Source organism: Penicillium digitatum, chromosome 3, assembly GCF_016767815.1.
Source record: "Penicillium digitatum chromosome 3, complete sequence".
In the NCBI taxonomy this organism is placed as follows: Eukaryota; Fungi; Ascomycota; class Eurotiomycetes; order Eurotiales; family Aspergillaceae; genus Penicillium; species Penicillium digitatum.
In genome coordinates, this window is record NC_089386.1 from 1,863,284 (window position 1) to 1,886,677 (window position 23,394).

At 47.9% G+C, this 23,394-nt stretch overlaps 9 protein-coding genes across 9 annotated transcripts; 4 read left to right on the forward strand and 5 right to left on the reverse strand.

Moving 5' to 3' along the window:
• Window positions 1-578: 578 nt before the first annotated feature.
• Window positions 579-1,448, forward strand: Pdw03_8213 (polyketide cyclase; the record flags this gene model as incomplete). The annotated part of the gene is made up of 1 exon (XM_014677870.1): window positions 579-1,448. One exon carries the CDS (start codon window positions 579-581, stop codon window positions 1,446-1,448), a length of 870 nt encoding a protein of 289 aa, XP_014533356.1.
• Window positions 1,449-2,576: 1,128 nt separating this feature from the next.
• Pdw03_8214 (uncharacterized protein) lies at window positions 2,577-3,989 on the forward strand (the record flags this gene model as incomplete). Its single annotated transcript, XM_014677871.2, has 1 exon — window positions 2,577-3,989. One exon carries the CDS (start codon window positions 2,577-2,579, stop codon window positions 3,987-3,989), a length of 1,413 nt encoding a protein of 470 aa, XP_014533357.2.
• Window positions 3,990-4,369: 380 nt separating this feature from the next.
• Pdw03_8215 (Allergen, putative) lies at window positions 4,370-5,108 on the reverse strand (the record flags this gene model as incomplete). Its single annotated transcript, XM_014677872.1, has 5 exons — window positions 4,370-4,405; window positions 4,468-4,614; window positions 4,671-4,834; window positions 4,899-5,011; window positions 5,059-5,108. 5 exons carry the CDS (start codon window positions 5,106-5,108, stop codon window positions 4,370-4,372), a joined length of 510 nt encoding a protein of 169 aa, XP_014533358.1.
• Window positions 5,109-6,299: 1,191 nt separating this feature from the next.
• Pdw03_8216 (GPI anchored cell wall protein, putative) lies at window positions 6,300-7,588 on the reverse strand (the record flags this gene model as incomplete). Its single annotated transcript, XM_014677873.2, has 3 exons — window positions 6,300-6,327; window positions 6,383-7,301; window positions 7,354-7,588. The coding sequence occupies 3 exons, from the start codon at window positions 7,586-7,588 to the stop codon at window positions 6,300-6,302; spliced, it is 1,182 nt and encodes a 393-aa protein (XP_014533359.2).
• Window positions 7,589-10,846: 3,258 nt separating this feature from the next.
• Window positions 10,847-12,663, forward strand: Pdw03_8217 (MFS transporter, putative; the record flags this gene model as incomplete). Its single annotated transcript, XM_066101898.1, has 6 exons — window positions 10,847-11,015; window positions 11,072-11,097; window positions 11,153-11,438; window positions 11,490-11,904; window positions 11,982-12,449; window positions 12,504-12,663. The coding sequence occupies 6 exons, from the start codon at window positions 10,847-10,849 to the stop codon at window positions 12,661-12,663; spliced, it is 1,524 nt and encodes a 507-aa protein (XP_065956981.1).
• A 1,221-nt stretch (window positions 12,664-13,884) lies between these two features.
• On the reverse strand, window positions 13,885-15,320 carry Pdw03_8218 (3-octaprenyl-4-hydroxybenzoate carboxy-lyase family protein; the record flags this gene model as incomplete). The annotated part of the gene is made up of 6 exons (XM_066101899.1): window positions 13,885-14,307; window positions 14,362-14,475; window positions 14,531-14,625; window positions 14,689-14,828; window positions 14,892-15,118; window positions 15,183-15,320. 6 exons carry the CDS (start codon window positions 15,318-15,320, stop codon window positions 13,885-13,887), a joined length of 1,137 nt encoding a protein of 378 aa, XP_065956982.1.
• A 2,274-nt stretch (window positions 15,321-17,594) lies between these two features.
• Pdw03_8219 (Flavin-binding monooxygenase-like protein) lies at window positions 17,595-19,412 on the forward strand (the record flags this gene model as incomplete). The annotated part of the gene is made up of 2 exons (XM_014677876.1): window positions 17,595-17,628; window positions 17,683-19,412. The coding sequence occupies 2 exons, from the start codon at window positions 17,595-17,597 to the stop codon at window positions 19,410-19,412; spliced, it is 1,764 nt and encodes a 587-aa protein (XP_014533362.1).
• Window positions 19,413-19,624: 212 nt separating this feature from the next.
• Pdw03_8220 (Hydroxyneurosporene synthase) lies at window positions 19,625-21,054 on the reverse strand (the record flags this gene model as incomplete). Its single annotated transcript, XM_014677877.1, has 3 exons — window positions 19,625-20,155; window positions 20,224-20,388; window positions 20,443-21,054. 3 exons carry the CDS (start codon window positions 21,052-21,054, stop codon window positions 19,625-19,627), a joined length of 1,308 nt encoding a protein of 435 aa, XP_014533363.1.
• Window positions 21,055-22,094: 1,040 nt separating this feature from the next.
• Window positions 22,095-23,354, reverse strand: Pdw03_8221 (Zinc finger, C2H2-type/integrase, DNA-binding; the record flags this gene model as incomplete). The annotated part of the gene is made up of 2 exons (XM_014677878.1): window positions 22,095-22,223; window positions 22,281-23,354. 2 exons carry the CDS (start codon window positions 23,352-23,354, stop codon window positions 22,095-22,097), a joined length of 1,203 nt encoding a protein of 400 aa, XP_014533364.1.
• Window positions 23,355-23,394: the final 40 nt, after the last annotated feature.

A 23,394-nucleotide genomic window follows, 5' to 3' on the forward strand; every position in this document is an offset into this window, starting at 1 on the left:
AGAATTGTTGTAAATTCTCGTGAATGGAGCGCTTTTTCCGTAGTAGGGTCAACGAACTGATCTCGCAAAGCCAAGTTCACATTTTTCTTTCATTTGTCAACGACAGTCTTTCATGAATCGAGTTCCATTTCTCTGTCTCCTAGCCTGTGTGTGCCTACATAATGACTATGACTTCTTGAATGACTGGCCGCATTACCCATGAAACAAACCATTGGAACGGATCCTTGATGTCACCTAAGAAACAACCCACTGCTAACGAGCGCAACGACAAACACCTTGGAAGTCTCCACTCAAAGCACAATCCTCGACAAGCGCATGTGCAAGAAAACATCAACTTGTAGTTTTCGGTCAGCTAGCATCAAATCAGTGCATGACGACAGGTTCGGTTCTGCCTAAGCCCAACGCTAATGTATAGAGAGGATCAATCTCACGTTCAATGGAGATGTGTCAGGTTTAACACAGTCATTCAGGAACCATATCGGGAAATCCGACACCTGTGGCGTTAGGGGTCAAAATGTGGGGGGCTACATCCCACAAACCCTTTTTTTCTCCTTTGTTCTCTCCACGAATTTCACATAATGGGCACATGGACCGATTTAGCGTCTTCTCTTTCACATCCAAGTGATCTACTCGATGGCTTCCCACCACCTTACACAGAGCTTGACCCGCAGACTGCGACTCAAGCCCCCCAACTTGACACGCCATCTTATACTGAATCTACCAGTACATCTGCAACGACCAAATTCCCTCCTGCGATAAATGGATATTTTCAATGGAAATTTACGACCACCTTCCACCTTGGGCCGACCGCGGACGAAAAGCTGTTCGCGGTGTCAACTCCCGCGACCGTTTTCAAGAACAAACCCACGATTCTGTTATACGATGGTCCAACCAATAAGCACCCGGTCATGGCAACGGCTCAGGGCGACAAGTGGGGAAGGAGCAGGCCCATCGCAATCACACTCCTACCTCGTCCTGGATCTCAACATGAAGACGCCATTGTGGAACAGGTCATTCCCGGGGGTTCGCTGTTGCATGCTTCACCTAGCTACACGTTCGAAACCTCCGTGGGTCCGAAAGGGACAACACGCGAAAAATTCGAGTGGCGTAAGAGCTATGGTAATGAATTCAAAGAACTTGCCGGTCTCTCCTATGGATGGAAATTGGCACGGTTGACAGGGCCAGTGAACAGTGTCGGCGGGAGCAAAAAGGAGCGCGATCGGGGGTATACGAGCGATGGGTTGGAGATCGTTGCTCTCATTGCACACAACGCTTCTTGGAGCCTGACTAAGGGGTTTCGATTCATTTTCATGGGTGCTGGGTTGACTGGTACCATGGGGGAAATTTGGGAGATTGTTGTGGTGACCTCTGCGCTCCAATTGTGGGTTATGGACGTGCAAGACACATCTGCTGCTACACCCACTGTCGCAAGTGCTGCCATTAGTTGATATGACCACCGAACCTGTTCAGTGTCAGTCTGAGCTCCTACCCTCCACATGTTCCTTGATGTTGTTTTGACTATACGACGTCTACCTATCCTTCCCACTCTCCTACACCAAGGCAATGACTGTAGGGTTCCCATGACTATATTCCATCTTGGAAAGATGAGTACATCGCTTGTGCAGATCCATGGTACACCATTCAAAGCTCCGTGTCTAGTTTCGATGGTCAGTTTTCAAACTGGCGGCACCGGGGAAATGAACGTCGAAATCTCCGAAAGATGTCGGTCCGTTGATTAACAAAGCTAGCAAAGCACACCAGACGTCGCATGTGAAGAGTAACTGCGTGCAATATATGTCCCTAACGTGGTTAAGTCCGAGAGACTCTGGGATTTTCGACAATTTGCACTGGTCTTGCTCTTGAAGCGTGGTTAAGTCCAAAATTGTCCATTGTCCCCTGTTTCAGGTTGATCTCCAGGTCTCTCGCTCCACCATCACCTCCCGCGAACCCACACGGATTGATCCACCTTTGGCATTGTCGGGTTTTGTGTTCTCAGTCTATCACTTTGGAGCGATGTGAGAACTGTCCATACTAGATACGATTCTCGGACACCCTATTCAGTATGGGGTATCGTCGCAATAACTGTACATTGATGCATCTGAATAGCTCTTCAACTGCCTACCTCTGCCTCTTAGTCTCAAACACGCCCACTCATCTACATGAAGTTCGGGTTATTCTACCAAGAGCTCAACAAAATCATCTTGCATCTCCAATTCATATAATTAGTCTGAACTGGAACCTGAAAACACGCCAAAATTTACGCAATTATTTCGGCTTTAAAAGTGTTCAATTTTTTGTTTTTGTTTTTTTTTTTTTTTTTTTCAAAGGTGGAAACGAACAATTTGCAGCCTCTCAGAATGTGCGGACATCGATCCACCAGAGAGCATGGCGCCCCAACATTGGCCGGATCGAATCAAAGTTTGATCTTCCAGAACTCTTCCGGTGGCCAAACCTGTGAAAATAGAAATTCATCACTGTTGATTTTATGGTTCTCTCATTCAACATCTCATAGTGATTTTTCCAATGGACTTAACATCGTTTGGCTCAAATAGTTGAAGCTGTCCGAATGTGCTATCATGGAGTTGATGCTGCCCAATGACATGTTGCTATTGATAGGAGAGCAACTGGAACAGAAAACAGACCGATGGAACCTCATCTTTGCTTCCCATCACTTCCACGATCTTTTTCTCCCACTGGTATATCGAAATGTGTCTATCTGCAATTGGCAAGACGCCAATTCCTTCCTGCAGGCTATGCTGAAACGACCCGCGCTGGCGCGGGCCGTCCGAGAGCTAGACCTAACAGACTGGCATGCAAGAAGCGTATCGGACGACGAACGCAACGAAATCCAGACTTCTGCATCTTTGAGGCCATGGCTGAATGAGGTATCGCACTCAACTCATGAAAGTGATCAATGGGTCCAACGCCTCGAACAAGGCGTTTCTGACGCCTGGATTGCGCTCATTCTCCCATTGTTAAGTCAGCTCCAAAAGCTTTCACTGGCCTATATGACAAACTCTCCATATTTGGACCGGATTATGCAAAGGGCCGTCGATTGCAAACAGCCATTTTCTGTTGAACCGGCTTTCCGGCACCTACGCGAGGTCTCATTGCATTACCGAGAAGATCTCGATCGCGGCGAGCACCTGGGCGATGTGGGAGCTGAGACTCAACTACCATCAACCCTCCTCCTGCCATTTTTTCAACTGCCGTCTCTTCGTGCAATCACAGCCAACTCTATAGTGGACCCAACCTCGATCAATCTGCCTTCTGAGGAACGAACGGATTCTGAGAGACCACGCCTTGGCTTCTCCTCGATCACCGACATTGATTTGCGTGCAAGTAGTGGGAACCATGGCATGGAGATATTAGTTAGTTCATGCGCCGATCTGAAGTCATTTAAGTACCAGCACTCGGACTCGCACGTCCTTTCGCATGGGTACCAACCGTCCGCCTTCTATCGCTCTCTGGCGCACAGCAAAAAAAGCCTGCAAAGATTGTGGCTGGACCACTATGGCAGCCACTATCCATTCACCGCTGCCGGGTTGAACCAATCCCATGACGAGTGGTTCGGTTCCCTTGTTGATTTCACTGCCTTGCGGGAAGTTCGAGTGAGACTGCCAAATCTTTTGGACATTCGATACCACAACGAACCAACCACACCTCTCATGGACTGTCTCCCGTCGTCGATTGAGACTCTTTACATTGAAGGATGTGAAGAGCGATATCTGGGAATGTTGGTTTCCCAGGTACAGACCGTAATCAAAAATTGCCGGGCTCGTTTCCCTAAACTCAAGCGTATCGATATCGAGGGTGCATTCCAAATTGTCCCGTCTGATGACGATGGTCAGCTTGTTAGCTCCGGACCGGATGGGTCTGAAGATACGATCAAAGCCAAAGTATATCAAGCTGCCGAGCCTTTGCATATAGACTGTGTCAATGCTGGGCTGGAGTTGTATCTTCACGACCGTGCTCTGTCGCATTTTTGATTTTTCCCCTTTGTTCGCACCCTTTCGGCTTGCATTTCCCAGCATTTAACTCGATGATACCACCTGAAAGCTTTGCATTACCTAGATCTCCTTCTTATTCTTTACAAATTCTTCACAAGTATCTCAGCGCAAGACTTGGAGTATCGTAGAAGGTTGAATACACCTCTTACCTTTTTTTTAATTCAAGTTCGAGACAGGTATTAAGCTCATTGCTGAAAATGTTCTAATTGAAATACGCCGATCCACACCGTGGATATGTAGTGACCCAGGCTGTACCTTCTAAAGTATTGTAGGAGGGTCCTCAACTCGCAACGAAATCTTTCAAACGACATTTATAATTGAATTGGGAGCAATCAGAGGTTTTTCTAAATGTTGAATATTTAAAGGGAAGCCAGAACCGCATCAGCGCCAGACTTCTATAAGCAAAGTGACCTGTTAGCCACCAGGAGGACCGGAAATGAAGGGTGAAATTCCTTACCTTTACAACACCCCTCTCGGTCTCGATCTGGGCATAGCTGACCTTACCATGATCGATGACGATCGCATACCGGCCTGTACGGCCCGACGCCTCGTCGGCCCAGCCAATGCTCTTAGAAAACTTGGCATCGGGATCTGAGAGGAAAAGCTATTTAAGAAAATCAATGCTAGTCGCAGAAATGTGTAAAGTAGGGTTGTGCTCACGATCTCATCCCCGCGAACTCCGTTCGCTTTGCCCCAGGCACTCATCACGAACGGATCGTTGAAAGCAATGACTGCGACAATGTCAACACCCTTCTCGCGGAGCTTGGGCAGGTTCTGGATATATCCTGGAACGTGGTTGATGGAACAGGTAGGAGTGAAGGCACCTGGGTTCACACACAGGTTAGGATTCTGCTTTTTAACTAGAGGGTAACATCAAGATCTATTTACCGGGAACTGAGAACAAGACGACCTTCTTGTTGGACCACTCCTGCGAGGCATTGTAGTTGATGGGGATGCCGCAGGAGGTAATTTCACCACTCTCCTCGCTCCATGGAATGTAACTAGAGAGATCAGCGTCATCCATTGCGGGGTTGGGGGTTTTACCCACTTGAAGACAACGTCACTAGGGAACGCGTCGCCGGACTTGAGTGTAGTCATTTTGTTATGGATGTGAAGATTACAGAAGAGAGATGCGAAAGAGAAGTTGGAAGTTTGGAAATGGCGGGGTGAAGGACCTCGGGGTTTTTTAATGTCTCAACGTCAAGCTGATTAATATGAGATGATCGCCCGAGCGGTCAACCTCGGTATCTGGGTAGCTTCTCCCACTTCCCTCCCTGTTTTACAGTTCCTCTTTCTAGGCATTTTTAACTAGGAACTTGCGATTCTGGCGAGAAGAACCCTATCTTTTATTCCCTGTCGATTACTGATGTGCTATTACTGGGAACTTGAAGCTCGTGGACTCCCAGACAGGCAGATGAGCTCGTGTGTGGACCCCGTGGACAGCTGACACCTAGCGCCAGTTCGGAATGGCAAAGATTGGCAATGTTTTCAATCATTCAACGTGCAAGATAAGATTGTCACTGTCACATAAATTCTTGACTCCACATACGGCTTGGGTCCGGTCATTTCAAAAATTTCCCGGCATCCTAGTGTAGCGTCAAGCGGGGATCAAGGCTCGTTGCATCCTACATTATCTGCCAGATCACAATGGAGATTTTTCTTAACGATATATTCACGGAATGCATCGAATTAGTTAGATGTTGATTGTGGACAGCAACTACCACAGACGCTTCGCTTGAAAAAGGATAGCCTACGAGACTTGAAATATGATGCACCTACTCTGGGTGGCTAACTCAGCGGAAGCAAGAAAGAGTGATCAAAAGGAGTCAACACAATTGCTGAAAATTGCCAAGGACAATCTGGCTCCCTAGACGGCTCCAAATAGACTCAGGGGAAAAGACATTAAGGCCATCAAGGACCACAGCGGGAGTGAAGAGAGGTCCATCATGTTACATTTTACAAAAAACAAGATTGATAGTACAGGATTTGATTCAAAACATTACGCATCACACAAACCAAAGGAATGTCGACTCTCTGTGAATCCACCTCAATTACAGCATCAACCGGATGTGACAATATTCTCATCTGACCACATCCAGCAGTCCGTCTTCCAAGATTGCTTCCGTGTGGACACCGTTTAGGTCGAATCACATGAAACAAAGAGCATTGATCAGATAAAAGAAGGCATCAATGTTTCAACGTGAGGTATCAAAGGAAATAAAGGCATGATGAAGGCCCGGGATAACTCATGTCCATGGTGACAAACTGCCGATTTTCACAAGTGCTAATTTAGCAAGTGGTGATGTACAGACCGAGACTGCAGATATTGTTAACTGGTGTCCGGGTAGGAAATAGGAGAAAAGAGAACATACGGAGAAGGATTGTAGTCCTCAAAGAAGTTCAGGTCGGTGCTGCCAGAGTTTTTCATCTCGTATGCCACCGTCTCACCGGCGGGACAAGAAAAGGTGGAGATAATGTACGAGTTGCCGGGAGACATGGTGATACTGCCAAGGTCCTGGGATACGGAAGGCAGGTTGTTGAAGGTGGTGGACTTATCCACAGCGGAAGAGAGCTTGGCGAAGTCAATCTTGCCGTCACCGGTGAAGCTAAATGACGAAGTCTCGAGGTCCTGCAGCTCGGGAAAGAGGAAGACCAGACTGCAAATCTTGCCCGAGTCCGATGAGGGAATATCGAAGTTGAACGCGCTCGAGATAGTGGAGCTGACGGTGCCATTATAGGAAGTACCAGCCGCAGTGTTAGGCGAGGAGGAGTCAACAGGGACAATCAGGTGGGGATACTCGTAGCTACCAGTGGCGAGGATGGTAGGGCAGGCGTTGCTGGAAGGCTCCGTGGTTGGAGGAGTGGTAAAATCAGAGCTGGCAGAACCGCTGGGCTGTGAGCCACTACCGCCACCTGATGGGTTAGGCACACTAGCAGAAGATGAGGGCTGCTCGATTGAACTACTACCGGTACCACCGCCACCACCGAGGGCAGTGGCACTAATGGTGCTCACCACAGTAACAGGAGAGCCGGGGAGAGGAGACTCAATGGGGACCGAGGGAACAGGGGCAGAGCCAGAGCTTGAGCAGGAGTCCGCAGTCAACTTCACGTTAACGCAACCGGTGACATCTGATTTAGTGGGGGTAGTGTAGACATTCAGACCGCCGTTCTGTCCCGTAGCACAGGCAACGAAGTCCTTGCTGCCGTGGTACTCGAGCTCACCCTGAGAGCTTAGAGAGAAGCCGGGTGTTGGAGAAACACCCTCGTCACACTGTAACTGAGTAGTGGGAGCTATTATCTAGTGAGACGTGTCTTGTATATGATCTTTGATAATTTCACTTACGGGTGAGAATACAACCACGGCCCTTGGAGTCGGTGATAGCACCCTCAGAATCGATGCAGTATTGAGCAGCCGACAGGCTGTTGTCGCCAATGCGGTTCTGGCCGTCACTTAGCTGCCCAAGCTTGCCTGAGGCACCACCAGAAGAGGTGAGGTGGAAGCAGCAGCTGTTATTGCGGCTAACGCGGGCGTTTGTGCCAGCAGCGAAGGCAGCAATAGTGATGAAATTCTTCATCATGATGATTGGTTAGTGGATGTGAAGGGGATGTTTAGTTAGCGAATGAATCCAATGCCCTTTGAGATCGATTATAAAAATCCCTCGAACTTGATATCTGATAGCAGAGATGCGATAGAGATAAATGTGATAGAGTGAGTGTGGGGGAGGCCAATTTTTATATCATGCGGGCAATAATGCATATTCCAGCAAGTACCGTCCAAATTCCCTGAGCCAAAACAGCAAAAAAAAAAAAAAGGAATCGGCATGATGCTAGGCATTGTCCGTGGATGAGACCTAGCGGACCAAGGTCTTGGTCTTGTTGAGTTGAGCATTGAAGGTCTGAACCAGGCACATAGTTGACATCATCTTTAACATAGATCCATTTCTTTGGCTCGTGGAGTAAAAAAGACCATGCTTTTTGCCCCACTTGAAAACCAGATTCGAGCATCGACAACGATTACTGGCTGAGACAGAGACAGATGTGGACCCTAGCCCTCTATGAGCCTGTTGTCCATAGTACAGGTACGTGGTCCGATTGAAAGTGGCAATGTACCTTTTCCATACACTGTCCGCCGATCTTGTTCTCTAAGAGGCTCCGGTTGTTCTGCCTTCGGATGGAACGGAAGTTCAACTTCTTCCATAAAACACCATTGGACTTCGCAACTCTGATTGAACCTCGTTGCCAGGCGGGTGGGACTACACGAAAAGAGGTACCTTGGTATTGTCCCCCAGCGTTTGGATAAAAATAGCCAAGTTTAAACACTGGTATACTGCTAAGCTGCCGTCTTCCGGCTAAACGAAAAAAAAATCACTGCATGAAGGGCTAGAAGGGATCATGTCATTCACAATTGCCGATCTCGGAAAAGCCCCTGTTTTTGATGGCAATAGAAGAAAATAGTTGCTATAGTGGACTGTGTGACAAGGCAGCAGTGGATCTAAGAATGAGACAAAAATGCATGACCTCATAAAAGTAAAAGACCAAAAGAAATACAAGTCAGATGCCAGCTTTTATCAAATGGGCGTCTTGACGAACTTTGATTGCCGACTTTTTCTTTCCTTTCAACCACGGGACAGCCATACAACCTTGCAAGCCTTTTCGAACATTGCAATGGGCTAAGTCATAATTGTACGATATCCCAGAGTCTTGTTAAGAAAAGCGAATACCTACGTTGTAGTTAGTTACAACATTCGTCCTTTTGTTTTTGCCCCTTCTAATGTGCGTAATAGTTTACGCTACACGAAGCGTATCTAGCATTGGATCTATTATTCTCTACGCCGACGATCAATATGGTACCGACTAGGCCCAGTCTGTAACCTATTCTATAGTTTTAGAAGTAAACCTCAATACCGTTAAAAAGGAGGTCTAATTGTACAATGTAGAGCAAGGTGGTTCATATGATACGGCAAAGAACCTTGGACAGTTTCGCCCTAAGGGTCAAAGTTAGTATAGTATGTATTTAGAAACCAGGCTACAACTCTCTCGATCGATCACAAACATTCCAACTGGATTGGTTCAGATCAAATGACGCCAAATGGATCATGGATAATTTGGAGATAGCATCTGGTGTGGATTGGGATTTTAAGCCCCCACTTTTACAAACCCTATGTTCACATTGCCTAGTGCATATGATTCCTTGGCCATTAAATCAATCATCCCTGCATTTCAGTACCTGTAGGTAAAGCCTGTATTGAAAGGACTGTCCATATCACAAATTAAGCCATTTCTTTCCCTTTCTTCCGCCATCTATCTATAACATAGAGATGGCCAAAACACACGTGAAAAGGCCTGACCGGAGAGATTGCACACGACTTGGGCTGCCTGAGCCTCGCCTACCCCCTGCCGATGTTGAGGGTGAGCATGTCTAATCGTGCAGATGTGCTCAATTTTCGCACTTATGGGGTAGGTAGGACCCGTGCCATTGCTGGCACCTTTCAGAAACCATGCCCATAAGTTTCAAGTTGTGTCTAGAAGGTTGGCTCTACGAGATGGCTCCAATGTTTGTGAAATATACTTAGAAAATATGCGGCAATGGCCACTAAATGGGTTAAACTCAGATGGATCAATCCGCTCTCTGCCAAGGCCCTCACCAGCTGTTATTTAAACGACGTGCTTCCCATCCCAACCTTGGAAGTTTGTGTTTCCGATCCCCTAGTGGTAAACCTTTAGTCAACCGTTGGTGTCTGAGGTATTGACAAGTGACACACCACAGTAGATATAGGGTTCTCTTTTTCATCGCTCTCTTCCTCTTCTTTTCTTCTTTTATTCTATGTCAACAGTCCTGTTTATCTCGCTGAACTCTGCTGTGTTTCCAACTCCTTTGCTCTTTCGCAACTACACACGAACAAAAACGAGCGAGAACTTCGAATTGATGAAAATCCAATCGTTTTCATCCATTCTAAATATTTTTTTATAGGCAGTCTTAGCCTGTCAAACCATCTAAATGGATCATCAACACCTAATGGGCTTCCTGTTCACATAGCGATATTGTAACGTGCTACCAGAACGCCGCGACAACGCATTTTCCCTTCTCTCACCGTCTTCCAGCTTTATTTGACACCATCCAAGGTCAAAGAGAAGTTTATTTTGATAGGCCGGATGTTCTAGAATGAGGCAATTCGAAGCATTTCGCTGTGCACCTGTCTCGTTGCCATACAATCTCATTGGATTCGAAGATTATTCAAGAGCAGTGGCATGTATGGGAGTTTGAGATCCTTCGAATCGATGGATAGGGGCGGATTGATCCCCCCGGGAGCCCTGAAATTGCATCTAAACTAATCTACATTGTCAAAGCTCTCTTAACATCTTTCTGACTTGGTCTTCAGCAAGGACCGGCGATACGCACATCGAAACTTAGGCCTCGTCGGAAGATGTGTCGGATTCAAGGGAATCTATGGAATATTCAAACAATGCTTTTGAAATCCATAGGTTTGACAAATATCAATGATGATAGTGTCAAAAGAATTTCTCTGTTGACAACACTGAGAACACATGTAGAAGGCATCCTCAACTCAAGAATGCTCAGTACTACTATCTGGGCGAGTGATTGGTCTCGGGAGTGTCTCATCCGCGGCTAACCGCTTTCCCCCAATTCTGCCGCAATTTCAAGGCGGCAGTGGTTAAGCCCCGCGATATCGGGCATCCCAATTTGGAAGGTACGAAGTCAAAAAGCCCAATTTTCTCTCATCTCACACTTTTAAATCGCTCATATCTCGAGTTGCTAAGACGTAAACCTTTTTAAGGCCTCTGTAACGGTCCGCTGAGCCCCTGGTGTTCAGAACATGATTCAGGTCCATGGCATAACTAGTCCCGGTGAATCGCCCCATGTCTCATCCGACAAAGATGCAGCATTGGCGGTGGTGGGCGAGTTCGCCCAAGAAATTGACCCGGTAGTGGAAAAAAGGGTTCTACGAAAGATCGATTTGTATTTGATGCCTGCTATGCTTGTCGGTTAGTAGCACATATCACATCTGTGACCTGGAAATTGTTGACTAACTTGAGCACAGGCTATGGCATGGTCTACTATGACAAGGTACGATAACTAGGCTAATATCTCCATTAGCCAGTACTTGCTTAACTTTACATAGGCTATCTTAGGTAGTGCTACACTCTTTGGCATGACGACCGACTTGGGATTGCTAGTGAAAGACAATTCCACTACTCCTCCATCTGTTGATACTTCACGCCTCAGCTGGGCAACATCAATCTTTTATTTTGGGATGCTTACTGGTCTCTACCCAATGACATTTATCCTCCAAAGGTTTAACACTCGAACTGTTCTCGGTCCAGTTGTTCTGACGTGGGCCATTGTCTGTGCTGCCACTGCTGGTGTGTCAACCTGGCACGGACTATTCGTGCAAAGATTCTTCCTTGGTGAGTTTGCCTTGAATGAATATTACTGGACACTTGTCTTATAGAAGATAGGCTTCATCGAAAGTGCTATTCCTACGGGCTTCATGACCATAGTTAGTGGATGGTACACACAAGAGGAGCAAGCTCTTCGGCAGGCATGGTGGTTCTCTGGCACTGGTTGGTTCACCATCATTGGTGGCGCTCTGAACTATGGGTTTGGCCAAATCACAGCTGGATCATTAAAAAGATGGCAGTACATTTATCTCCTGGCTGGTGCCTTGACCTTTTTGTTTGGCCTCTGGTGTTGCACCATGCCTAACTCTCCGGTTTCTGCCTGGTTCCTCCTCCCAGAAGAACGGAGGGTTGCTGTTGAGAGACTGCGCAAGGGACAAACTGGTGTTCGGTGCCAGAAGATCAAGTTCAATCAAATTAAAGAGTCTGTGATGGACATAAAGATCTACCTGGTGGCCATCATGATGGCGGCAGCGTAAGTTTTCTCGTTTATCACCCAGCCTATGATATCAGGCACCATAAATTCATTGATTTTCACATCTTTATATCTAGGTACACTATCAATGGTGCTATCTCGGGCTTTGGGCCGCTGATTGTCTCCACATTCGGTTATGATACCCTTCATTCAATTCTATTCCAGTTTCCCGTCGGCGGCATTTGTGTCATTTTCATTCCCCTCTGTGGCTATATTTCTACTGTTATCCCTAATATCCGCATACCCTTGCTCATTACCTGCTGTTTACCTGTCATTGCTGGCTGTGCGATGATTTGGAAATCCCAATGGGCATATCACCCAGTTATTCCAGTCATTGGCTATGCACTCACCGGCTTCTTTGGGCCCGTGGTCAGCTTGGTCATCGCAGTTGGAGCTAGCAATGTTGCCGGGGCCACGAAGAAAACTGTCATGGCAGCAACCGTGTTTGTGGCATACACTATCGGCAACATCATCGGGCCACAGCTTGTGAAAAGCAACACCAAGTCACAACATTATCCAGAATTGTGGACTGGAATGATTATCTGGTCTGTCTATATCTGAACTTTTTTTTTTCCCTCAGCCGATCTAACCACTTGTAGCTACTGCATTACAATTACTGCCGCAGTCGTGTTGTATCTTGTCCTTCGGCGGGAAAACAGAATTCGAGAATCTTTGGAATTGGATGAGGTGCAGCGAGACAAGATTGCATTCGACGACCTGACCGACAAGCAGAATCCCTTTTTCCGATACGCGTTGTAGTACATAATAGCCGAACCCCTTCCGGTTATCAGATAGAGACTCACCGAGCCAGAATCTCTGTCGCATATGCCCCTGAATCTACTCTCATTCTGCATTAATGAACACGGAACGGAAGATGCCAAGGAATTTCAAATGAGACATATCACTATTCCGAAATACCTTCTTTCGAACTGGGACTGCCCCGAACGTACATGATAGTCCCTATGTGGATTTACATTATTTGATGTCTCCGTACTCCCTGTTGGGGTCTGTGGTGTATTAACTTGCTCCACCATCAGAAATGAAAGATTGCATCTTTTGGATCATCAATGGGTTTGATGTTGCTACTAGAAGATTACAGGAATATTGAAAAACTTCAATGCATGTTATATCATACACTCGCATTTCCGGGGTATTTGATCCAACCCGCATTGTTCCACGAACTCCTTTGCAGGTGACACTATGAACGTGGTGAGACCAAATATACAGAGGTTCAACTTGCAGGTCTGAGATGGGTCATGTCCCGTTGTTGAATAAGCTAGGGAATAACAGCGCAGATACATGCGAGAGAAACAAAACACAAGTACCCTTAAAACAATTCAAGGCTTACAGAAAGTACTCTCGTGGGGGACCGCCTAGTGGTCTCAGCTCAAACAACCCATCCGTCCACCTGCATAAATAGAAGCCCACCGCATCACTTGCATCACTACCTAGCTGCAACAGCCTCCATTTGGTTTGTTACAGATGAAATTTCCCTTCTTCCTGGGTAGTCAATATCCATGATTTTCCCCCTTTAACTTCATCCTCGGTCGACATCCTCCTTGCATACTTACTTCGATCGGGTTCAAATCCAACTATCCAACACTCGTTGCAAGACTTGACAAGATTGCTGGAATTAAGGGAATGGAAATTTGTATCCGCTTGGTCAAATCCAAATTTTGTGTAACAATGTCCACGAGCCTGTGTTCAAATCACAACCCGTCTGTTGATTCGGAAACGGGTTCAAAGATTACGGTGTCAAGTTGCAAATTTCATGGATGAAACTGGATGTAGTTCTCCGAGTTGCTTTGGATTTGAAACAAAAAGCAAGTACTTGACACCAGCCGGGCAGAAAGGGGGTATAAAAATCTTTGCAACAGAAATAATTCAAATCATGAAACATGCCAACCCTCAAATACTCAATCAACAGAACGGAGAAAATGAAAAATGTCCGTCTGATTATTAGAACTAATCATCTTCGTACTATAATCGAGGAGACTTCTCGGTGCGATGAACAATTGTTTCATGGACAACCTTTATTCCACCCTGGGTACCCTGGCTATGGGAATCCCAGTCGCCGTTGCCTGCAGTGCATGTTGGGGGTTGTTGTCGTGAGGTAGGGAAGATCAGTTGCTCATCGCTGATCGTATTCCATAGAGTGTCTGTGGGAATTGACAGTGGATGGAGGAACTTCTTGCGTCTGGAATACCCGCCACTAGTGTCGACATCGGATAGAGGATACCCAGGGTAGCTCTCTGAGTCCCCTCGTGATGAAATATATAGACCCGCCCGTCTTGTGAATCGTCTAATCAACGGGTATATCATGGGAATATTTCCGATGACGACGGCAACGAAAGTTTCGCGGCAAGCCCAGCTGCCAGCTTGTTGAGCTCCATTTGCGCCAGCCTGGTAAACGATTAGATTTTCTTATCCGAGCATGTCGTTCTCCAGACGACTCACCGTCAAAATGAGAACACAACGCAGGATACCAGCCATCATTACAAACAACCCACCACTAAAAAGAACCAGGAGCTCGAGTTTTTCACGCCATTTTAGTCGCGCCTTGACAAGCATCTTGACGGATATGTTGTTAGCAACATTCCACCCAAATGTCTAGCGAAAGGCTTACCGGAGCTGGGATACTGATGAGATAAAGGTCGGTCGCAACGTTGAGTACCACGGTCACATAGACGTCAATCTTGGACACCGCCGGCTGACAATGATCTAACGAATAATCAGATAAAACAGGCTCTCCAGATGAGAATCCTTCGAGATTGGATGACGTACTCCCGGGGTTTGGATAGATTTGCCAATTTTTGTCCATTGGATGGCATCCAAAGAGAATCGAGCAGATCGTAGCGATGTAAGTGGTGGTGATCAGACCGTAGGCTAGATAGATTCGGACTCGCATATTCACTAAGCCTGCGCTAGAAAGTAAGATATCCGTTAGTTTCAAAGAGCAGAAGAGATGAGCCGGAATGAAGGCTCACGTCAATCGAGAGTAGAAAATAGCCATGCATGTTTTCAGCAACCACAATAAAAGAGTGTACAATGACCAGCCGGCCACCTGGACCTTAGAACCACCCACACGCAGACGATATTCTTCCGAATTGGGCGATAATTGTTGCCGCTGTTCATCCGTCATCGAGTTATTGGCAAGACCTTTAAACCAGGCGCTGACCATGTACGCAGCACCGGTTTCTAGCCCATACACCACCTATATCCATGCTGATTAGGAAAGATTAAAAAGTAAAGAATCCACAGGTTCTAATTCAACTCACGCATGCCACCAGCATTAGATAATCATCAGCTTGGAAGCCTTTTGGGCCAACCATAATCCATCTTGCGGTTGTTCGTAGGGCAATGATGACAATGGCGACTCCCAACAAAGTGAACGCTTCGGTATTAAACCCATCCATAGTTGACGAGTTGCAGTGATATCTTTGTTTTATATGCCATCAAGTTCAAAGGGAAGACCGTTCGATCCAGTGTGTCCATTCAGAAAAAGGGAAAAAAAGACAATTGCACCGAGGGGGGGTGGGGGGGGGGGGGGGGGGAGATGAGCGGCAGAGGGCAGTATCTCAGTGACCACCTTTGGTTTTGCTCGTTACTATTGGAATCAGACCGGATAAAGAGCCAAGTTGGCTTGCTGGTTGATTTATCAACATCAACGACGAAAAGAAAAAAGCAAGAATCAATTCGATATCAAATGTCTGTCGGGCCTATTTACTGTGGCTTACATTAAGCCGAATCAAAAGCCCCATCTGTTATGGAGATACTCTCACGCATAAGGAGAATTTATGACAAGTCCCAGACTACTCATGCAAGAGTAGCGAAATCTACAAGTCTCATTGGTTGGCGATGGACCATCTTTGGTGCTAGGCGCATGCTACGGGTCCTTCGACGTGCCGGGGAGGAGTTTAAGGTCAAAAGCACCGTTTGTCCCACTCCCAGATTACTGGTTCCTGGAAATGTAAACCGGCTTTCAAAAGGTCCACATCTCCCCTGAGTCCGTATGACACTCCCTATTGGGGGAATGTTCCGAGGAAAAGAGCAAGTTTTGGATCCAGTACGGAGGTAACCCTGATAGAACTCACTCTGTCTGATCTAGTAATCAGGTCGGTTACACACCAGCGCTACACTCAGGCACTATGTCAACTGGGCCATTTTTGAGAAGCAGTAGCCAACCGCAATGCTAGCAAGGATCTCTTCCCTACAATCTACCGGATATGACGTGCAAACGGATCGCAAAGACAGATGTACGGAGTAGTGCAGTGGCATAAAGCTTGCGCATTTTGGCCAACGTTTGGTCATTAGGGGAACAAGCCATACAATGCTGTTGCAATGGGTATGCCTCGATTTCTCCTATCCACATTCTCTTTTGGGTTGGTTTGATTGCTGATCAGGCCGGAGATTGCTCCGAGGATATGTAATCCGTACTCCGTGGGTAACAGAAAATTTGCAATCAGCGATCGGGCGCTCAGGCCAGTCGCCGTTTAATCAATAACCGAGATGCCGTTTGTTGGGGGTATTGCGCCAAACTATTCTAGGAGGTATAACTACTTCATCCGGCAACGGGTTCCGGTCCGAATTCGGGGGTTGACGGCTTCCATTTACCTATCAACCTTAACCTTGCGTATAGCCCCTCCTGAAACATGCCATTTTTCATGCCAAAAGTCCAGACTTTGTTCACGACAGCGGTAGATTCCGCTGCCAGCGACAGGGGTGGATCCCCAAAGCGGGTCCTTGTACGAAGATGTAACGGGCAGTTCGGTTTTCTTCGATTTCCCAAGCGGCGAGTGTGAGCCTTGTACAAAGTTGTATTCGTGTCAAAAGATGTGCATTGAATTAATCGGTTTTCCTGGACAACAGCCTGTAGTCGGATTGAGATACCAACCGAGTAAAAGGCCACCTGCATTTGTTGGTCCCGACTTTTGGTTTCCTTTTCTGATACAAAACTAGCAAATCCAAACGCCAGCCACCCTGTGTCCAAACCTATCTAAAATTATAGTGGAGTTTTGTCTACACTTCCCAACCTGCCTACCCTGAAAGCCGTTGAAATGAAGACCTAAGGTTAGAAGAACCGACGATCCTGGGCCTAGCCACGCTTGGACAGCAGGGCTAAAATAGTCAAACGACGGAGCAAAGCTAATAAAAAAAAAAAAAAAAATTCAGTGATATTACGAATTCTCTGGAAGAGTTCCTGGTAACACTAAAGAATCTACAGAGTACAAAGTACACAAGTGCATGCCAGGTAGTAGTCTGTTACCCAGATAGGTCTAGATCTGGGACGAGGTCTACGGGTATTTCGTAGCTATAATTATACCGTTATAGAATCATCAGCTTGAGATCTCCCTTTAAATGTTTCGGGTTCTTCTCCACGATCTCTCGGGAATTACAAAGGATGCTGAAGTTTGTGGAGACTGGTAGGCTTTTCTAGGTGAGCTAACTTAATAGTCCCACCATTCCATCTTGCCTCGCAACAGCAAGGGCTGAAATTAATACCCCCCCCTCTCTCTCTTTCTCTCAACAAAGTACGTGACGCTAATACTATTAGTAGTCACTCATTCCTTCGTTTCCGGTAGTCTGGTGTCGCTGGTGTTTGTTTGTACATAAACTCGTGCCTCAATCCTGGTCGCGCAATCGGCTATATTCTACTCCTTCAAAAAAAGAAAGTGAGGGACTCTTCAAAAATGGAGGCCGTGGATCTTGTGGTGGTAGGCGCAGGTAAGTTGAGACTTCACTAAGGCAAACTATTTCGCTGACATTCGCTACCAATAGGTTGGAGTGGACTCTCCGCCATCAAGACCTACCGAGAGGTCAATCCCGGCCACAGTGTGCTCTTGCTAGAAGCTGCGAGCTCTGTTGGTGGAGTTTGGGCTAAGCATCGTTTATACAAAGGCCTCAAGTCCAACAATATGCTGGGCACGTATGAGTATAGCGACTTTCCTATGGACGAAGCGACATTTGGTATCAAGCCGGGACAGCATATTCCGGGTCATGTAATTCAAAAGTACATGGAGGCCTATGTACAACACTTTAGCTTTGCCGATTGTATTCGACTGGAGCACCATGTGGAAAGCGCACGACACAATTTGGACGGAACTTGGCAGTTGAGCGTGTCGCACGGAGCGGATACGACAACAATCGATACCAAGAAGATGATTGTGGCCACTGGTATCACGTCACAGGCATACCTGCCTACGTTCAAGGACCAGGAGCTTTTTGGTGCGCCGGTTTTCCACTGTCGCGATCTACTGCAGTATCAAGATGCAGTGCTTCAATCTGGAGAGCGCGCAACCGTTTTTGGCGGGACAAAGTCAGCCTGGGATGCGGCCTATGCCTGCGCCACGGCAGGTATGAAAGTAGACTGGATCATTCGCGAGTCCGGCCATGGACCGGTTTGGATGGTTCCTCCCTACGTGACGCCCTTTAAAAGGTGGCTGGAAAAACTGGTCACGACACGTTTACTGACCTGGTTCAGTCCATGTATCTGGGGAGAGGCTGATGGGTATACTGGTGTTCGCAGCTTCATGCATGGTACCTGGCTGGGTCGTAAGATCGTGGACACATTCTGGGCTATTCTCGCCAATGATGTCGTGCAATTGAATGGGTACGACAAGCACCCGGAGACGAAGAAGTTGAAGCCTTGGGTGGGCCCTTTTTGGATCGCTTCCTCGCTAAGCATTCTGAATTATCCGACCAATTTCTTTGATTTGATCCAGGATGGCACTATCAGGGTGCACATCGCGGATCTAGAGCGTCTCTCAGATCACACTGTTCATCTGTCCTCGGGTGATACTCTGCCATCTTCAGCACTTATCTGTTCGACGGGCTGGCGTTGCACGCCAAACCTCAAGTTCCTGCCGGAAGGGATTGACCGCGAGCTGGGATTCCCTTGGAGTGTGGATCCGCTGAGTGAAATCCTGGTTAAAGAAGCGGATGAAGAGATCTTGCGCCGATTCCCCCGACTGCGTGATCAACCAACGCCGAACCCCCACTACACACCCTTAAACGACCAGTCCGAGGCGGCTGTACCGCATCCCTTCCGACTGGCGAAGTTTATGGTCCCACTTTCGCTGGTGAAGGAACGCTCTCTGGCGTTCATGGGTATCACCATGACCATCAACACCACACTGATTGCTCAGACCCAGGCACTATGGATTTCAGCTTATTTCAAGGGCAATTTGACCCCAGCTACACGCGAAAGCTGCCCACTCGCCGTGCGTGCTATTTCTGATCTCAAGACAGAAGATACATCCCAAATCGACCTTGCCTGGGAAACTGCTCTCTTTACTGAATTCGGCAAATTTCGATACCCGGGAGGATTCGGACGGCGAAACCCCGACTTCGTGTTTGACGCGATCCCATATGTTGATCTGATGCTAAGAGAGTTGGGCCTGTCACCTCAGCGCAAGCATGGCTTGCTGGCCCAGTGCTTCCAGTCATATGGTCCGGAGGATTACCGGGGTCTGGTCAAAGAGTGGAAATTTAAGCAACTTGCTCAGTAATGTTTCGACCATCCTCATTTCTTCCAATCTCTTTCGTTCAAATTTCTCATGTCGTCTGACGTGGATTATTTTGGGTTCCTCTTTCCCTTCGCGCCGTTGGACTTCCATTTCTTTCTTTTATATAAGTTGGATTCATTTCAAGCCCATCGTTTTGGTATATTTCCTATGAACATATTGTGACTTTCTCTAACAAAGCCCATCTTCCACATTTTCTATTCCACCATAGCAAATTGCTCTAAAACCGCAACACCAACAAGAGATGACTGAGAAGATGATTGTACTTCACGTTGTCTCGTTTCTTTTTTGGGGCCACTACCACCGGCGTCTTGTGGTTGATGGCTCTCAGACTCGATTACCTCCCCAACCATGTCTCCTGTCCATCGCATATAATCTTTTCCATTCCCTGCGACAACTGTTCGCACCGAGATATTAACTTTCAACTGCCCGTTTGCCTCTCCGAGGTCAAAAACCAATCGAAATCCTTCAGGTAAATCACCCACGCGTGGCGGATATCGCCCACCAGTAGTCCCTGGACTACCAATCGGCCTCACAGTCAGGATAGAGGGGTCACAGGCCGATATGAGCAACTCTCCATCTTTGGCAACGTAGCTACTCACATACGTGGTGTTGAATTGGTCATCAATCGCGAGGTAACTGAACCACACAATCGAGTATGGCCCTAGACGGCCGTGACCCCAGTACCAGCTGCGGACAGAGTCCGTAAAGGGCCGATCAGACCAATTCTGTAAACCCGGTCAGCTGAATCTTTCTCAATCTTCCTGTCCGGGGGTCAGGCGGTCAAGTCACTTACTTTGTCATGGTACCCAGGCCCTCGGAACTTCAGCGTCGATCCGTGGATCTTCATGTCGACCTCAGCCATGGCGTCGGGTATGAGATTGACCCATCCGAGATGAGGCGCAATCTCAAGTACAGACCGCTTTGCTTGAACTCCGCAGGGCAGATGGTGCGGTACTTGCTGCGGGGCAAATTCAGCAAGCTGCTTGTTTCTGCCTTGCAGGTCACTACTTACCGAAGTCAGAGTAAGCCGCCCTTCGACCTGGAGCTTCTCGGAGGAGATGATTATCTCATACTGAGATAGATTCTCTGTGAGGGCAACCCAGCTAAAGCCCGTGGAGGACCACTCGCCGGAGCTGTTAGTGCCCTCGGCCTCTAGCCCAGTCACAGTAGCCGCAGTTGCCGGGACGTAATCGGTAAAGACGGTGCCGTTGGCGAACGAAGCCCATAGCCAAACGCTGAGCACAGAGGTTTCGTTCGTATCGAGGAATGGAAAGGCTTCCGCAGACGAGGAGAAGAATGTGACGACTAGAGAATCATCTGGGTTTGTCTCCGAGACGGCATCAAAATACCACCAGTCGAACACGGAACTATTGATTAGATCTATCTGGGGTGCATCGAGACGGAAGAGGGTGTCTATATCAAGAGTGCCTGCTGGCGTTTGGATGTCAAACTGAGCCTTGCTTGTTCCATTTTGCACAGCGCTAGGTATCTGGTAGCTCCCCTTGTGAGAGTCCCTGCCGGCACGGAGGAGATATGGCAAGGGTTTCTCGGTGTTCCTGTGCTGACTAGAGAATGCTAGAGTCTGTTGTGCTAGCAGAGCACATACCAAGAACAGTGGAAGCATGATGGTATAAATCTAGAACTCGGCGGAAAAACGGACGTCCATTCACTATCAATGGGAGGGGAAGATCGAACGGAAGTGGGATATATCTCGACTTGCACAAGGTGCCAGGATGTAGCTTGACCGACCCCATGGGCTTTGGCGGCCCTACCAATTTATAGCAAAAGGGGGGGGGGGGGGCTTTAACGGGATACCGCGGAGAATGCCATGCTCAAGTAAAAGACATGTGGTTTTCTCCAAGATCAAAGAAAGATGGCGATCCTCTACTTGAACGGAGGCTCGTTCCTTGGTTTTCGTAATGGGTCAACACAATGATGCCTATTTCAGATCACAATAGGAGATCAACACCTTTTCCCCCCGAAAACACAAAATGGAAGATCATAAGATCTATCCCGATGGAGGCAACCCCATTTGAATACCCAGATTCACCCATCACCCGTGGTTTAATTAGAATAAGACAGCCATGTGGCTACCTAGCAAGTGGCTGAGATGGGGGTTCAGCCATGGGTCTGACGGACTCAATGGACCCAGATACGTAACCAATGGCGGTTGAGTAGCAAAACGTGGCTTGGACTATATTTGGTTACAAAAATTAAGACGATTTGCATTCTTTGATTGGAGTTGCTCGGGATGTCTTCCATATCATGATTGATGCTTGGTTTATATACCGACGTTGCCCATCCCATTAACAGTTCGCTTAATCGCTTTAAATCACAGAAGCAGGATAGGTACACACGTCACACATGAGTCCGATAAGCACATATAATAGACATAAATCCGGATAGAAGAAAAAAAAGGGGTAAAAAAAAAGCAGAGATCAGACCTTCCCATTATGCCCAAATCAAAAACCTTTCGCCGAAGCTCAAAATAAAAAGAAAAAAAAAAAACCAAAATCAAAATCCGATAGAAACCCCGACTCCCAATGCCTCGGTAGATACATACAATGTCTCCAAACTTTAACCCCAGAAATATGCGGTGAATGTTCGGGGAATAACGTCGCAGCAAGGACGAAAGTGTCACAGACGGGAAGGCCGGAACACGATTCAAACTCGTCCATTGAGAAGGGGGCTGCCGTCCTCACTCCGCCCTTCACCCTTGATATCGGCCCCAGTTTGGTTGCTATTCGCGTCCGAGTCGCCGTCTTTTCCACAGCCTTTCACAAGGATATGTCGCTGTGGGTTAAAAAAGTCAGTGTGCGGCAGTTGTTACACAAGATCGCCGATACATACCTTGAGAGCATCCTTGCGCGAGAAGCTCTTGTCACAGTGCGAGCAGGGGAAAGGCTTCACGGCTAAATGAATGCGCTTATGGCGTTTGAGGTCATGATTGCGGTTGAAACTCTGGGGGCACTGGTCGCATTTGAAAGGTCGGTCCGCCGCGGGGGCGGACATGCCGTGCGGTGGCGCATGGCCACCATATAAATGTTGAGAGCTGGCGACATGTCCACTGTTGAATCCTGGTAGAAGCCCGGGTTGCAACCCACCCATCATCGACATGGGCCCACCGGGGCTGTGTACGTTGGTCATGACGGGACCGTTCATCGCCGGGAGAGAATATGAGGGCCATGGTTGGCGGGGATATCCCAACGGGGGCTGTCCTGCTGATGGACTGTGAACAGGCATTCTCCCTGCAGGGTGGATGCCAAGCCCTGCGGGGCCATACATGGAAGAAAAGCCGGCCTGGTGGGGACTGTGCATGGGAGGAGAAGCGGCATACATGTGCTGGTGTTTGGGTGCATATGGATCATTGGATGGCAGTGGGGCGGGGGATGTAGCGGGTCCACCGTGGTACATGGCCATAGCAGGTTGGGACGCGGAGGGAGGCATGGTAGACGGGGCGGGTAAAGCTTGGTAAGATAATGTCGGACCTTCATATGGATGCGGCAACCCATCCGTCGTCGGCGGTGATATTACGGATGAGCGCTGCATGCCGGATGGCGAAAAGGAACTTCGAGCTGAATATGGGTTTACCCCGGACCCCCAGGACTGTCCGTATGGATTGGCTCCTGACCAATATGCCGGCGGAAGCTCGGAGGACGCGCCAGTTGATGGGGCCAAGGGTTGGGGTGTGGCGTGCTCCCCTGTTTGAATTGTGGCGGGTGGCGTTAGGAGGTTCCCCACGCTCACATTCACTGGTGCGTGGGAGACTGGGGGGTGGGTGGAGTGTCCGGCATACTTGGGTGCAGCCGCGGCCGTACCCAACGTGAACGGCGGTGGTGGGAGCTCAAAGCTGGGTAATGTGGGTGCCGCCGGACGACGAATGTTCAACGGCGGGGCTGACAGTGCGTCTAACGCTGTCCCCATTCCCGCCGGTACTGCTAGGGTAGCCAGATTGGCGGATGGA